This window comes from Notothenia coriiceps, unplaced genomic scaffold (genome assembly GCF_000735185.1).
Source record: "Notothenia coriiceps isolate Sejong01 unplaced genomic scaffold, NC01 NC01_scaffold00037244, whole genome shotgun sequence".
In the NCBI taxonomy this organism is placed as follows: Eukaryota; Metazoa; Chordata; class Actinopteri; order Perciformes; family Nototheniidae; genus Notothenia; species Notothenia coriiceps.
Genome location: NW_011369945.1, coordinates 11155995 through 11169937, shown reverse-complemented (window position 1 = coordinate 11169937; position 13943 = coordinate 11155995). Strand labels below are relative to the sequence as shown.

Here is a 13943-nt window from a genome sequence, read left to right as displayed (position 1 = left end):
ATGAAAGTAGAGTAGGATAGGTGGGCGAGAAAAGTGATGACATGCAGCAATAGAGGATTTCGTTTTTAAGCTTATTGCATAGGTCATTCAAAAGCAAAAGCAAAAGTCATGCAAGCACTTCAACCCTGATCGTTTCACCACGGAGGAAAGCAGCAGCAGCAGCAGCAGCAGCAGCAGCAGCAGCAAGCCGCCTGGAGTTCAAGAGAGCGGGGCTGCGTTGTGTGCATGGCTTCCTTCTATAACGGGGAGACGAGCTCTGGCGGCGGTCTCGTTCAGGATCCTAAAATAAAATATTTTGCCCACTTATTCCTAGTGTGCCACTGGTTACGCTGCCTCGTGCCAATGGTGACACGTGTGCCAGGGGTTGCCGACCCCTGTTCTAAGATAAAGCTGTTTTTATTTAAAGCAGTTTTCAGGACGTTGCTTGTCACCACGCAAAGCAAAACACTTAATTTAACGTTTTAGAGCGTGAGGAAGTAAAGTACCTCACAAAACAAAGAGAATAATTCAAATGTAAACAAACGACATACGTGACAGTTGTGTATAGCTATGTATATTTTTGATCTCCTGCAATGTGAAAGACTCAGTTGTTAGACAAAAAAAAGTCTGCTTTTAAATCATGAAAAACAGAAATTGCGTAATACATTTTTTTATCTACTTCATCTGTCAGTGAATAATCCACAATCTTGACTCTCAAAATATTTTTACAAGCTTGATTTCTAATTACAAGCAATCTCCTACAGTCTGGTTATTTTCTTTAAATCTTTTTTTAAACTATTTAAATGTTCAGATATTGTAAACTGTCGGTTGCAGAGACTGAACCTCTGCTTCTCTTTCTAATTCAGCTTTCTTCTGTTTTCTTTTCCTCAGACATCAACCTGGCTGGAGAACCCAAACCACACAGGTAAACCAAGCGCTCAGCTGGGGACATGTACAGGTGTCACTATGATGCTTCAGTTTATCCACGTTTTTTCTAGAAAAGTACCGCTAGGGAGGATGGCTAAGACGGAGAAGTATACATATAAAAGTTCAGCTGACTTGACACAACTTCAGCGTCTCTCTGTTTCCCTTAAACGGACTCTTCTTGTTTTTCTGTCTCAACAGTAGTTCCTCCTTCGAACTCGACTATGACTTTCAGAGAGATTATTACGACAGGTGAGTTCAACATATCCCTTTGTCATTTTATGAAGAAACAGAATGACAAATTACCTTTTTTTTTTTTCTCTTTCACTCATAGATTAGTATTTTCTGTTTCTCCTGATGTTCTTCCTCTCACTCTAATAAATGCTGCAAATATGTTAATAAGAAAGTTTTAACTTCCAGAATGTTACAGTCGGGGATACATCTATCAATTAGTCAATACCTTGTTGAATATAATTGGTATATTTCCACCACATAGAACTGTAGTCCAGTTTTGTCTGAAACAATGAGCTGTGTTTGAAAAAGTTGTCAGCCCTGAAAGTAACACTTAAAGTGGACCTATCCTGCTATTTTTGAATAATATAGTGTAGGACCATACCTATATAAGGCATATTTATACTTTTTATTTTTCAAAATACCAAACGGATCATACATTTTATCCATTCCTCATTTCGCTCAATTTAACACTGTCTTTTCATGGGCTGATTCTGTGAGAACAGCACCATCTACAGGCCTGGCATATGTACTACAGCGTCTCCAGCGCTTTCCAACGGCAATGTCCGTGGCTGTCTCCTCCTGATTGGTGGAGTTGGCCCAATAGCCGTAGCGCCACTTCTGTGACGTCATAGAAGTGTTCAAATCTGGATCAGTCTGTATCAGATCCGTTGCAGCCCCTTTTTTAGAGATTTGGGTATGGAGGAAAATAGAGAGGGTTGTGTTTTCTGACACTTGGTGAGTTCCCTGGAACACCGGGGACACATATTCATGTATACAAGACGTACAAAAGTGCATTTTGCATGATAGGTCCCCTTTAATAGACGAGTAGATGACACATTCATCACCTACTGTTTATACTCCTTGAATAAAACGGTTCATTTCCACCACATTGTAAACATTTGTCTTTGACCGTGTATATTTATACATATTTGCACACATATTTTTTAAATACATTTGTTTTTATATTTGGGATTATGGGAAACGGTATTTCGATTTCTCTGTCTGTACACACAAACTGGAAGATTGACAACAAAGCTGACTTTGACATTATGCTGTGTTTGATGCAGAATGTACTCGTACCCGTCCCGTGTTCCCGCTCCTCCCCCCCCCTTGTCGCGGGCCGTGATCCCGTCCAAGCGTCCGCGGGTCAGCCTGAGCGGAGGAAGCAGCCGGCGGACGAAGAGCAGCTTCTCCTCTTCCTCCAAGAGCAGCCAGAGGACATCCTCGTCCAGAACAAGTGAGATTATCTGGAGCTTCATCAGTCTCTGCAGGATGCTGCACAGACGCTGTTTATGAAGTCCTTTTACTTTCTGGAGAAATGAAAATCCTACAAGCATGTTTTCATCTCCTGAAAGATGCTTTAATGCCTGAAGGTTGAAGTACCAGGATACAGGCTTAAATCTTTATTTTGATATATTTAAATTAATTACTAGGTGTGGGGATGCCAGATAAAGGCTGAATTTTGTCAGTTTTGATAAACAATCCTAATTTATTAACAAAATCTCAAATGTTAGCTTATTTCAATCTCTAAAATGTAAGTATTTCCTGCTTTTTCATGTATTTGCTAATCAAAGACTCGACTCATTTCAACAATGAGCTGTGGAAATATAAGATTTAGAGCTAAAACTTAGTCGATTGACAGAAAATGTACCAACAACAATTTTGATATTCAAAATAATTGTTTAGTCGGTAGACAAAAGGGCCAAAATGTTCTAGTTACAGCACCTCAATGTGAGGATGTTCTGCTGGACCCTACCATCATATTACCGTGTGTAAAATATATTGTCTGATAAAACATGCCATTCTTAAAACTTGGTCTTGGGGTCTGTGAAGTTGTCAAGATCAACCAAGAGTGAAAAATAACTTTTAATGTACTTTCTAGTTTTATTTTTTATTTACAGTTAGTTACAGTCAAACAAATCATTTTAGCTGGTTTTAAATGTGTCGTTGATGAGAAGCCATATGACCCCGAGTGGCTCAGACATTTTTCTAACCGTCGTACTCGTTCTCTCTGCAGTGAAAGTGGACGAGCTGCAGACCATCAAACGGGAGTTGTCTCAAATCAAAAGCAAAGTGGACGACCTGCTGGAGAGCCTGGACAGCATGGATAAGGACCACGGCAAGAAGTCGGGTATGCAGAGGAAACACAGTATGTTAAAAAGTGGAGGAGAGCGTGTCTGACTGTCACAAACTAAAGCATGTTTACCAGATTGTGTTGCACAGTGCCACGAGTATTCTGACTCTGATGTCTGAATTTCCGTCTGAAGCTAAGAGTATGAAAACGGAGCCAGGCGAGGTCACTTCACCGCCACACCCGAGCAGCAAGAAGGTGGACGGGCTGAAGAGGAAGGGGGACATCCAGGACATAAACGACTCTGACGAGGATGAAGACGACGAGGGAGACATGCTGGAAGAGGAAGAGGTGCGAGTGCCATTGTTTCTTTTTGCAAAGCTACAGATGCATTTCCTAAATAAAATGCAGGTTTTCTGTGATTGTGAAGGCAATGCGGAGGTGCCTTGAGGAAATGATCCTACCTCTTAATTCATTTGTTACCCCGGTAACATTTTACTAATGAGTTTTAAATCTCAATCGCAATATAGTATAATGTTAATTTTCTAAGTTATGGTCCTGTTGAGAGTAAAATGGACCAAAAATGGTATGCCTTGTGATTGCAAGTTGCTGCCACTGTATTGTTGGCTTTTGCCATTAGCTACTTTTCAACAACCATATTAGCAAAGCAGTATAATTCTGTAATCCTAAAGAAATCTCTCCACCAACACTTTATAAACCTTTACCCCTTTTGATATAAAGATTAGCATATGATTGCCGTGTTATGTCCCTGAATTTGTGCCTGACATTTGCATATTTAAAATACATGCCCCAATAATGCTGTTAAAAGTGAATCAAACCTCACCCCTAAAATGTTCTTTCGACCTGCAGGTGAAGAGTCAAGAGAGGGATGACGATGATGAGGAAGAGGAAGGCGAGCACATTGAAGATGATGATGGCGACAGTGTGAACGGTGAAGATGACTCGTAGACCTCACTTTCCACCGAAGCATAGGAACTCGGACTCCTATTTTAACACTCATGTTGTAGATATGAAATGCAAACGGTGCACACACACAAGCATGGTGCACACACACTCTGTTGTCCCGGTGTCCCAAAGTCGATTTTGTTTATTTTGTCCAGTGTTGCTGTAACAGGAAATAACTAGCTGTAGATCCAGTCTGTTTTTACTGCGTCGGTATTGTCTCCGGGAGAAGAAGGAAACACGGACTGTAAATGTTCTCAGAGACGACAGCTCGACGGACATGTCTTAACGCAAGAGGACAACAATTCAGCTACGAAAGACCGCTTTTATTAAGTTCAATGTGTTTTGGTTGTGTCATCATCAGTGAGTTTGTTTGACCTTGTGTGTCTGTATGTTAATGTCAGTTTTTTTTATACTATTCAGTTTAACTGTAAAGGAATAAATTGCAATAAAATATTAAAATGTAGATCGTTTTTCTGTATTTTATTTTTTCCAAATAAACTAAGGTGAAGATTGCTGAGGGGGAAACTGTGGATTTTGTATACTGTTGATTAAATAAACTCACTTAACTGATGCATATTTTTAATAGATGAAGGCTCAAATATAATATCAAATCTAGTGGTGTTTACCATGACAATAATTGGAGGGTAACAGTAGTTGATTTGGTCCTTTTTTATTTTTTGAATCCCATTCATGTTCAAAAACTTGTAAGTTTATGAACAGATCAGATCAAATTATGCTGTATTTATATTATTGTACATTTGGAAAGGAACAAATCACAGATGTATTACCTCAGACAGCCAGAAGGTGCCGCTGTTGTCATGACACTGAATAAATGGAGACAGGAGATTTTGTGATAAACTTCATTTACCAAACTAAGAGCTGAACAGTGATGTTTCATAAACTCTTGAGTGGCCATGAAATCAATTTGTAAACCTCGCCTGAGCTCTAATTACCCAGAGTAATTGAAAACATCTGTTAGTGTGCAGGACCTTCATATACAATGCCAGTTGTGTGTTTGGCTTGTCAAAATCTTTAAAACACAAACTAAACTAATTTAGAAAACTTTGCAACTACAATGGTAAATGCAGCCGTAAAGATCTCTCAGTAATAGCTGTGCAGTCTGGAAATGTTAAAGGAAGTCAGGTGAGCAACACAGGCAGGAAACTCGCTGAGGACATCTAGTGTGCAGGTGTGTAACAGCAGGGGTTGGAGAAGTATTCAGATCTTGTACTTGAGTAGAAGTACTAGAGTGTAGGAATACTCTGTTACAAGTAAAAGTCCTGCTATTAAAAGGTTACTCAAGTAAAAGTATCGGCATCAAAATATACATAAAGTACTAAAAGCAAAAGGAATTATTATGCAGATTGGTCCATTTCAGAATAATATATGATTGTTTTATAATGAATGATCATTAAAGTGTTATCAAAGCTGGTAAAGGTGCAGCTAGTAATGACTTTGTATACTGCAGGGTAGCTTGTAAATTTACTCCAGGTGGAACTAAAGTCTCATTTAAGACTTGATTATATTTCACTGAAGTTACAAAATAAATGTAATGGAGTACCCAATCTCTGAATTGTAATGGAGTAAAAGTCAAAAATAGCATGAAATTGCAAGTGCACGTCCCTCAAAATTGTACTTAAGTAAAGTACTTGAGTAAATGTACTTAGTTACTTCCCACCTGTGCAACAGATCTTCTTAACCTTTTATTTCTTCCTATCTCTAAACTGTGTTGCGAGTAACTCTTTAAAAATCAATCAACATTGGCCCAGCACCCCTCGTCGGAGGTTGCACGTCTCTTGGAGTTGTGAGCATATCATCAATAGGGAAAGTTTCCTAATCAAATTATTTTTTAAATCCCTTAGATGTACCTTTAGATTGGGAACCATTGTCTTATATTAAAGTCAAAATCACTCCAAATGACCATGGACAAAACCTTATTTAATCAGATGCATTCAATAAATAAATAAAAAACGCTTTCAAATTGGTCTCAATTTAATCTTTAGCAAGTAATTTCCAGTTTATGTTAATTTATTTTATGAATTTAGGTTTTCATTTTTATCAGCGTCTGTGCCTGAGGCGAGTAAAATGAAGTGAGTCATTTCTGAGCTTTGCATACTCAGATAAAAAATATAGTTCGGTCATTTATTCTTATAATAACACTGTATAGTGCCACAGACATTTCCTTTGTCTTTTTTTTTGTATTCTTTATTACTCAGTTAACAGAAACCCAAAAATAGCAAACAAACCAACGTACAATAAATAAGTTGATAAACAATAACAGAAACAGACATTTTCATTGACTAAATTCACTCAAGAGTCAAGACCTTTATATATACCGTCTATGGTCAAGACACACACAAAAAGTGGTCCTGCGCGAGCGTGCATGTGCGCATAGCAATACCACATGCAGAGGGGCTCGCGCTGCATAGAGCGTGCAGTGACAGTGGGAAGCACAACCCGCGAGCAGCGAGCGCGAGGCACAGACCGTGTGAAGCTGTGTGAACTATAAGTGGACCCAACACGGTAAGAATTTTAAAGTGATCTAACTATACTTATAATGTGTTTTAAATGTATAACAAGTTATACGTTCATGTATTTAAGTTGTGGAAACCACGTTGTCATGGTGATTTAAAGTGACAACGACACGTTACCACATAATGTAGTTGTGTTTTAGATAAACATGTTTTCAGAGACACGTTTTAATGCAGATTCAGTGTTTTACTGCTCAGTTTATCATCTAAAAATTCCTCTTTTAACAATGAGCTTGAAGGAACAAATGAATAAGTATTAAGCTACATCACTGTAAATGTTGGCAGCTGCCCATAAAGTCACTCCAGCTGAAACATGAAGCATTGTTTGGTGGATTTTTCAACAACTTTACAACCACTAACATTGAAAAAGTTTATGATACATAAGGAAAAACTTCCCTAAAGAGCGGAAATTAGTTATACAAATGTTATTACTAGATCTAATTGTACCAAGAATTTCACAATAACTTGTTTTGATTGTGCAATAAGGAGTTAAGGAAGACCATTAATAGATATGCTTCTCTATACTGTAGTGAACTCTTACCCAAATGGGATATGTTTCCCCCTTATTACTTCTGGGACTCCTCGTTTCCAGTCCTCTGCAGAGCATTGATTTATGTAATGTTGCTGGAATGAAAAGTGCTGCGCAGGGGGTGGAAATCTGGCTTTCTGGAAGCCAAACAGATGAGGAGGCTTGTTTTAATCATTAGTCTCATGGTATCACTGACACGGAGCTGCTTTATACTCGCAGGCTCTGCCAGTGCTCCCATTGCACCGAGGTGTAGAGTGCTGAGTCACATTAATTTCATCATTTACCTCATTTAATTATATGTGGCAATTAAAGGGTAATAAAAAAGATTTGTGCTGCTCCGTAAAATACACCATTTCGTCAATGCCTTTTGGAAGTTGATCAGGATGTTGATCAATACTCAGTGATTATGTATTACTCCAGATTGATTGTTCATGTGCTCAGATGGAGCCATAGGAGCGAAAGACAACAAGGAGCCAAGATGTGTTTCACGCAATAGTTCATATTGATTTCACACCTCAGAAACAACAAAAGCATTTCAATTATACAGGAGGCGGGCTTTTTCAAAATACAAACAGTTTTAATATGTTTTCATCATAGTGAAAGAATGAACCCCCAAAACAGAATCCATTGATTCTCCATGACACGTGATGTTGTAGATTACTTATAATTCATTCAGTGACACATTTAATTGAGTTTATCGGCAGCTACATGTATACAGTATGCTTCAATACTTGATGCATTCAGGGTTAGATGAGGACACACAGAAAGCTCAGTTTGAATAAGCACATACATTTTGATGCAACACTTTGTTCAAGTTTTGACATTGGTAATCTGCTGAAGACTGTGATAACGTGAAACGCTCCCAAACCTGCAAGAAAGTGGACCTTGAGTCAAAGCTGTTACATGACAAAAAATAATCTTAACTCAAGGTATTGCTGGAGTTATCAACCTCATAACCTTCAGCAGCGATGAATTATGACAACTCAGAAAGAAAGCTGTATTAGACCTTGTGTTGAAATTAAAAGCCTGCCTCTTCTTAGTGTCTGCTTGTGTTGATGCACATTGTGAATCTGCACCTTTGCTGTGACAGAGACATTTAAAAAAGTTGTTTCTTTCTTGTCTGAGGTTGAAAAAGTTGGTTTATAAACACAAACACTATATGCTCTAAATCTTCTTTAAAGCTCTAGATAGGCTTTAAGGCTGCTTTAAAGTCTTTAACAGTTTCCTCCTGTGTGATTGGAGCACAAAAACATGACATTCGTATTTATCTTTCGATCAAATGTTTGGCCAGAAGTCGAAAGCTAATACATTAACAAGCATATCCCTAAACAGAAAAACACAAATGGCGGTAAATTAAAAACACCACATGTAGAAGAAACCAATTCAGCTCTTAGGAAAAATGTGAAGTTACTAGAGCTCTTTTCATTATGTAATCTAGTAACACCCTCTTCTTACTACTTGCACAAAGCCAGTCGATGGAAACACCTGTTGAGAAAATCTGTCTTTTGTTTACTTTGAGTAAATGTTATAACAATTTGAGAAATGTTTGGAACTTATTAATGCAATCCCCTCTGGTGGACGACAGGTCATTTAAGTCTCAGTACGCTTACTAATACTCCTCAAAAACTCATGTTTACAAATGACCTAATGTATTTCATTAGGGGTTCAAAGGCACTGAGAGACTAGTCCCATCATATGGGAGTTATTACTTTCAGGCAAGAAACAAATTTGCTTTCTCTTACATAAATATTTGGTACCATGAAAAGAAACAGCCTGCAGTATGAATTTGTCACATCCGATCTCCTGCTAGTTTGAACTGCTGCTTTTTGACAGCGCTGCCTGGGTTCATAGTTTTCTGATGAAATAACGTGTCACTTGTTTTTCTCCTCTGCGCTCCCTACATACCTTTCACGGACATTCACAGTGATTGCCCTATAAGCAGAAATCGTTTTGCTTCAGAAATGTTATTCCTGGCTTAGAGGTGCCTGCTCTTTTGCAACACCCACGGGTGACACAGCGGGGTAATAGGACTTGCTGTGAGTATCAGACGTAACTGTTTCAACATTGTTTCTGGTGTGTATTAACTGCAGGCAAATGTCTTTTTAAATCATGTTTACTTGAGAAGTTATTTCAATGCAAAGAACATTTCTTCTTAACAGAGTCCAGGTAAATTAGTGGGATATTAATAATTCCATGATACATATTTTTATCTACATGATTATTATAGACTCCAGATCCTTGCTTGGGGTTCTTCTCACAATACGTTATATTAAAACAATGCATTAATGACATGTGCGGGTATTCAGCCTCTTTGGTTTAGGTTCCATATTTAGTTGCACGCAAACCCATTTCTCTTTCCGCTTTAATGAGTTGCTGGACAGTAGTGGATTAAGTATTCAGATCCTTTATTAAAGTACATGTTAAAATGACTGCATTACAAGTGAAGTCCAAAACAGCCTTCACAAAAAAATATGATTTAGAAAAAACTACAACATTTTAATGTGCATGAGTTTATATAAAGAGAGGGGCATGCACGTGCATTTATTTTGGCCATAATGCATGACGTAAAAATCCTTGGTTTCTACTTTTATTTATAATTATTCAACATTTTGGCCAAAACAATAGACAGGTACAGTTACAAATATTCTAGGGGACAAAGGGTAAGTCAATTAAATCTTGAAAAAAAGGATTTAGCACTTCACACAATATAAAAATGTGCATATTAATCATCAGAAGGTTTTGGCTTGGTAGAATGTTCAATAAGTTGTCTATATTGTTGTATTTCATACTGTATACAACGTTTTTTCGAGTTATATTAACTTTTGTTATTGTGAAAGATAATAATAACATCATGATACTAATATGATAATAATTTGTAATGGTGTTTTAAATGGGCTGTGCTCGATAAGACGCACAACGTCAAGTGGCCTATGTTTAGAGAAAGCATTGCGCATGCTCAGAGCTAATTGTCCGTTGCTGAGCTGCATTCTGATTGGCTGTTTGTCAAGTACTGTTGTTGTCACGTGTAAGTGGTTGGAAAGTAACGTCCACTCCGGTTACAATGGCGAGGTGTTTTTACTTCTGCAACAATTTAAAAGTCTGCTTTTTTGGATTAAACTCATCGGAGCTCACCAGCCGCTTGATATTGTGATAAACCAAACCTCTGGTAACAAAATTAACATATTTAATATGGTGCTGTTCTCCGTGAAAAAATGGCTAACTAACTGCTAGCTTGTAAGAGACGTTTTTTCCCCTTCGCGTTTTCTGCGACGATGGTAACGGAAACGTACCTGGTCAGAAACAGACTTTCCGGATTTCAAGCTTCTTTCTAATGGGATTATTAAACATTAGCAGCATTATAATAAGTTACAACTGGACCAACATAGCTACCCAAACAGACGGCGAAGTTAACCTGGGAGTTGATGAGTACAGGTATGCGTTAAATTGAACACTTCCGGTTTTTGTGCGTAGAAAGTAGTATGTTTCAGAGTGGAACTGTAAAAAGTGTACATACAAAGGTGGGAAGTACCTAAGTGAGGTACTTTACTTGTGTATTTCAATGTTTTGCTACTTTGTATTTCTACCCCACTACAATTCACAGGTACATTATTAAACAGCTTTAGCTACTTTTAAGAAAACACATCTTTAAAAACCAAACTGGTTAACACAAATTTAAGTCACAAATGAGTCCAATTCTTTAAATAGCCTATTTTACAGAAAGTCAATCAAAACTTTGTTTGTCTACGACAGTAAAATGCAACAATATTATCTAGAAATGTCACATATACTGTATCAATATAATTATATACACACAAGACCATTTTCTGCACAATTTGTACTTTTAAGGAATGATAATACTTTTACTTAAGTACGATTTTGAATGCATGACTTTTACTTGCAATTAAATATTTGGACCATAATATTATTGTAAGTATTGGTACTTTTACTAAAGTAAAGCATCATAATACTTCTTCCACCACTGTCTATATATAGCTTGAAATGTAGGTATTGAACGCTACTTGAGTTAACTGAATGCTATCTATTTAATACTCAAATAGCAGTTTCATGCTATGTATTAGAACTATGATAAATTGCATCAAAATAAATGTAATTTAATTTAGTAGTTGGTAGTTCTCCAGTTCAATTATTGCTTGCTTGGTTTGTCAGGTTATAGTTAAATAAGCCATGCTGAATGTCATATTGTTCTGAGGACCAGTAGCTACAGCCTTTTGAGATGTGTTGTTCTTCATTTCAAAGCAGTAGCCGTAGTGTTTTGGCCACTTCGGCACAATGTCTGACATAGTCAAGTTGATATGGCAGTTGTTTATTTGAACATCCAGCAGATATTGACCAACATTAGCCTGTATTTGGAGTCATGTTTCTGGCCTCTGAGTTCATCTAAAACCAAAAGTCATTTTCCTTTTAGTTCTGGTTTAGATTCGACCAACTCCTGAGGGAAATGTTTGGCTCTTTAGCTGCTAAATGTTCCTTTATGTTCACCCGCCTGAGTAACTAGGTCTGTCAGCTGTTTGATGCTGAGCAGAAAGCGTATAATATACATTGCCATTGCAATTTTAATATGAAAAATACTGATTAGCATTGCTTTAAGGATAGATTTACTTCCGCTGGCTAAATGAGTTTGACAACCTATTGATTCCACTTCATGAAGCTGCAGTGTTTCAAGTTTGTAGATGATTACACAAGGCATATATAAAGGATAACACAATAAAGCTAATTAGTTTATATCCCATGAGGTCTTTGGTGGGAGGTGGGAGTTACAGCAAGTTTTTATTAAATCAGTGAAAAGCAGAAAACTATATCACAGCATGCAAATTGGGAAATATAATGCAGGAAGGCCGAACAGTCTTACACAATGAGAATATTGTGTCAAATTGAAATGACAGTCTTACAGAGTATTTAGTCGCCAGTAGCAACATAATGTACTGTTATTGCATGAGTTAGTTTTGGGACATGTACACTTAAGAGAAGACCATGTCGAGGGGGGAATTGCAATAAAGTTTAAATATTATAACTGGAAGCCACATAAAGCTAACATACAAGTATAACAAATAAAGCAGTTACATTAAAAGGGATCTGTCAAGATTGATGATGCCTCACAGAAAATGTAAAGCAGATGCAGAGCACACAAACCTTTCGGCGTTTCATCCGCTCCCAGAGGAAAGACCAATTTACATTTCAAAGTTTAAGTACAAAAAAGAGTGTTTTAAAGGATCCAGAGGGCCAGCTAAAATCACAGGGAGAAATGTTAAATATAAACTGAAATATGAGTTATTATACAGTGATGCTCAGACAGAAAATATGTTGGTGTATTTTGACAGTGTTAATTCAAATTGAGTAAGTTTGCCTTTTTTTCTCCTTACCGCACTTTCTCTCAGCTTCATTCTTTCCCCTCCGATTCCCAAATGTAATGGAATACGACTCCAAAACTTTCACTGTCTTATTTTAGAAAGCTATTGTTTTCTAGTAGTAGTGGTCTGGCACACAAATCAGGTTCTCACATTAAGGCTGATCCCAATGCTTCAATTCTGTGGCCATTCAAATGCATTGTAAATGATTATATCTGTATATTGTACACATTTGCAAATAGCCCATGAAATAATCATTGTAATCCCACAATATACGTAGTTTACATGACTTCTGTATGTATTATTTGTTATTCGCTGTGCGTTGAGGTGTGTGTGTACAGTAGGTGTGTTCTCCTATGACATAATTAAGAGCAGTGCTTCATGCAGAGCTGGAAAGTGTTGCTTCACATAGTCCTGCCTGATCTATTGACAGAAACATTGAAGTTTTGCCAAACACACTGCTATAAAAAAACCCACTCGAGGCAAAACATCATCTATTTTTACGAGGTTTCAAAGACCATATACCATCCAAAATGTATTTTCAAAGACACATTGAAGTTGTTCAGTAGTACCACCACACCAGACTCAGTCCATCATAGGAGAGTTTTAGCAGACGTCTTGAGAAGCCGCTCCTATTTCAAGATGCTGGCAGGCCTTGGAGTCTCAGTCCAGTCCATAGGCGCTGCTTCTGCTGTATCTGGTTCACTCTGCTCACACTGTCTTGTGGTTTGGAACGATCCACTGTCATTTCACTGGAATTTCCTGCCATCTGCGCTCAGTCAGAGTTTCTCACAGATCCACACCTGCTTGTAAATGTTTAGCTGCGCCAAGAGGAGAGCACGGAGGGATAGGTGAGCACCGATGAGGGCGAGATCCACACTGCCCTTTGCTTTGTGAGACTTAAACCCACTTATTTGTTAAGGGAATGGGATTTTTCATTGGAGACAGCACTTTAGCTGCTGAAACAGGATGATTAGATGTCAACATCAATCTAAGAAAATCTCTTGAACATGTTCACATTTCCAGAACTCATGAGTTATTTCCTGCAATTTCACTCTTGTCGTCATATTATTTCTACATACCAGATTTTAGATCCTTGGCTTCACCTAAAGTAACAATACAACAATGTACAAATCCTCTGACCTTTTAAAACCTTGCCTTGGGCTTTGAGAAACTGAGATGGACATTTTATAGAACAAATGATTACCATGATTCTAGGAAACAATCGGCAGTTATGGGTAATTAAAATAATTGGTAATTGCAGCTGTTTACAAGCACTTAAGTCTCACGATTATTTTTCTTAATTGGACAATTTGAAGAATAAGTAGTGATGTTAAGATGTA

At 37.6% G+C, this 13943-nt stretch overlaps 3 protein-coding genes across 4 annotated transcripts in view; 2 read left to right on the top strand and 1 right to left on the bottom strand.

Annotated features, from left to right (window-relative positions):
- Positions 1–4644, top strand: part of LOC104964690 (heterogeneous nuclear ribonucleoproteins C1/C2-like) — an 8487-nt gene extending 3843 nt beyond the window's left edge. Inside the window, exons 4-9 of one of the 2 annotated variants that reach the window (XM_010793539.1) lie at positions 871–904; positions 1105–1155; positions 2205–2374; positions 3155–3268; positions 3405–3559; positions 4079–4644. In XM_010793539.1, the coding sequence (XP_010791841.1) occupies positions 871–904; positions 1105–1155; positions 2205–2374; positions 3155–3268; positions 3405–3559; positions 4079–4177 (623 nt within the window). In that variant the 3' untranslated portion in view covers positions 4178–4644. Of the gene's footprint in view, positions 1–870; positions 905–1104; positions 1156–2204; positions 2375–3154; positions 3287–3404; positions 3560–4078 lie in introns of both variants that reach the window. The other variant, XM_010793537.1, reaches the window with a different exon arrangement.
- The window catches only part of LOC104964693 (SH3 domain-binding protein 5-like), a 131484-nt gene that overhangs the window by 54022 nt on the left and 63519 nt on the right, over positions 1–13943 (bottom strand). The window lies entirely within an intron of this gene.
- Positions 6601–13943, top strand: part of glis1a (GLIS family zinc finger 1a) — a 39104-nt gene continuing 31761 nt past the window's right edge. The window contains exon 1 of the mRNA XM_010793540.1: positions 6601–6697. The gene's annotated coding sequence lies outside the window, so the exon portion shown is untranslated. The remainder of the gene's footprint in view (positions 6698–13943) is intronic.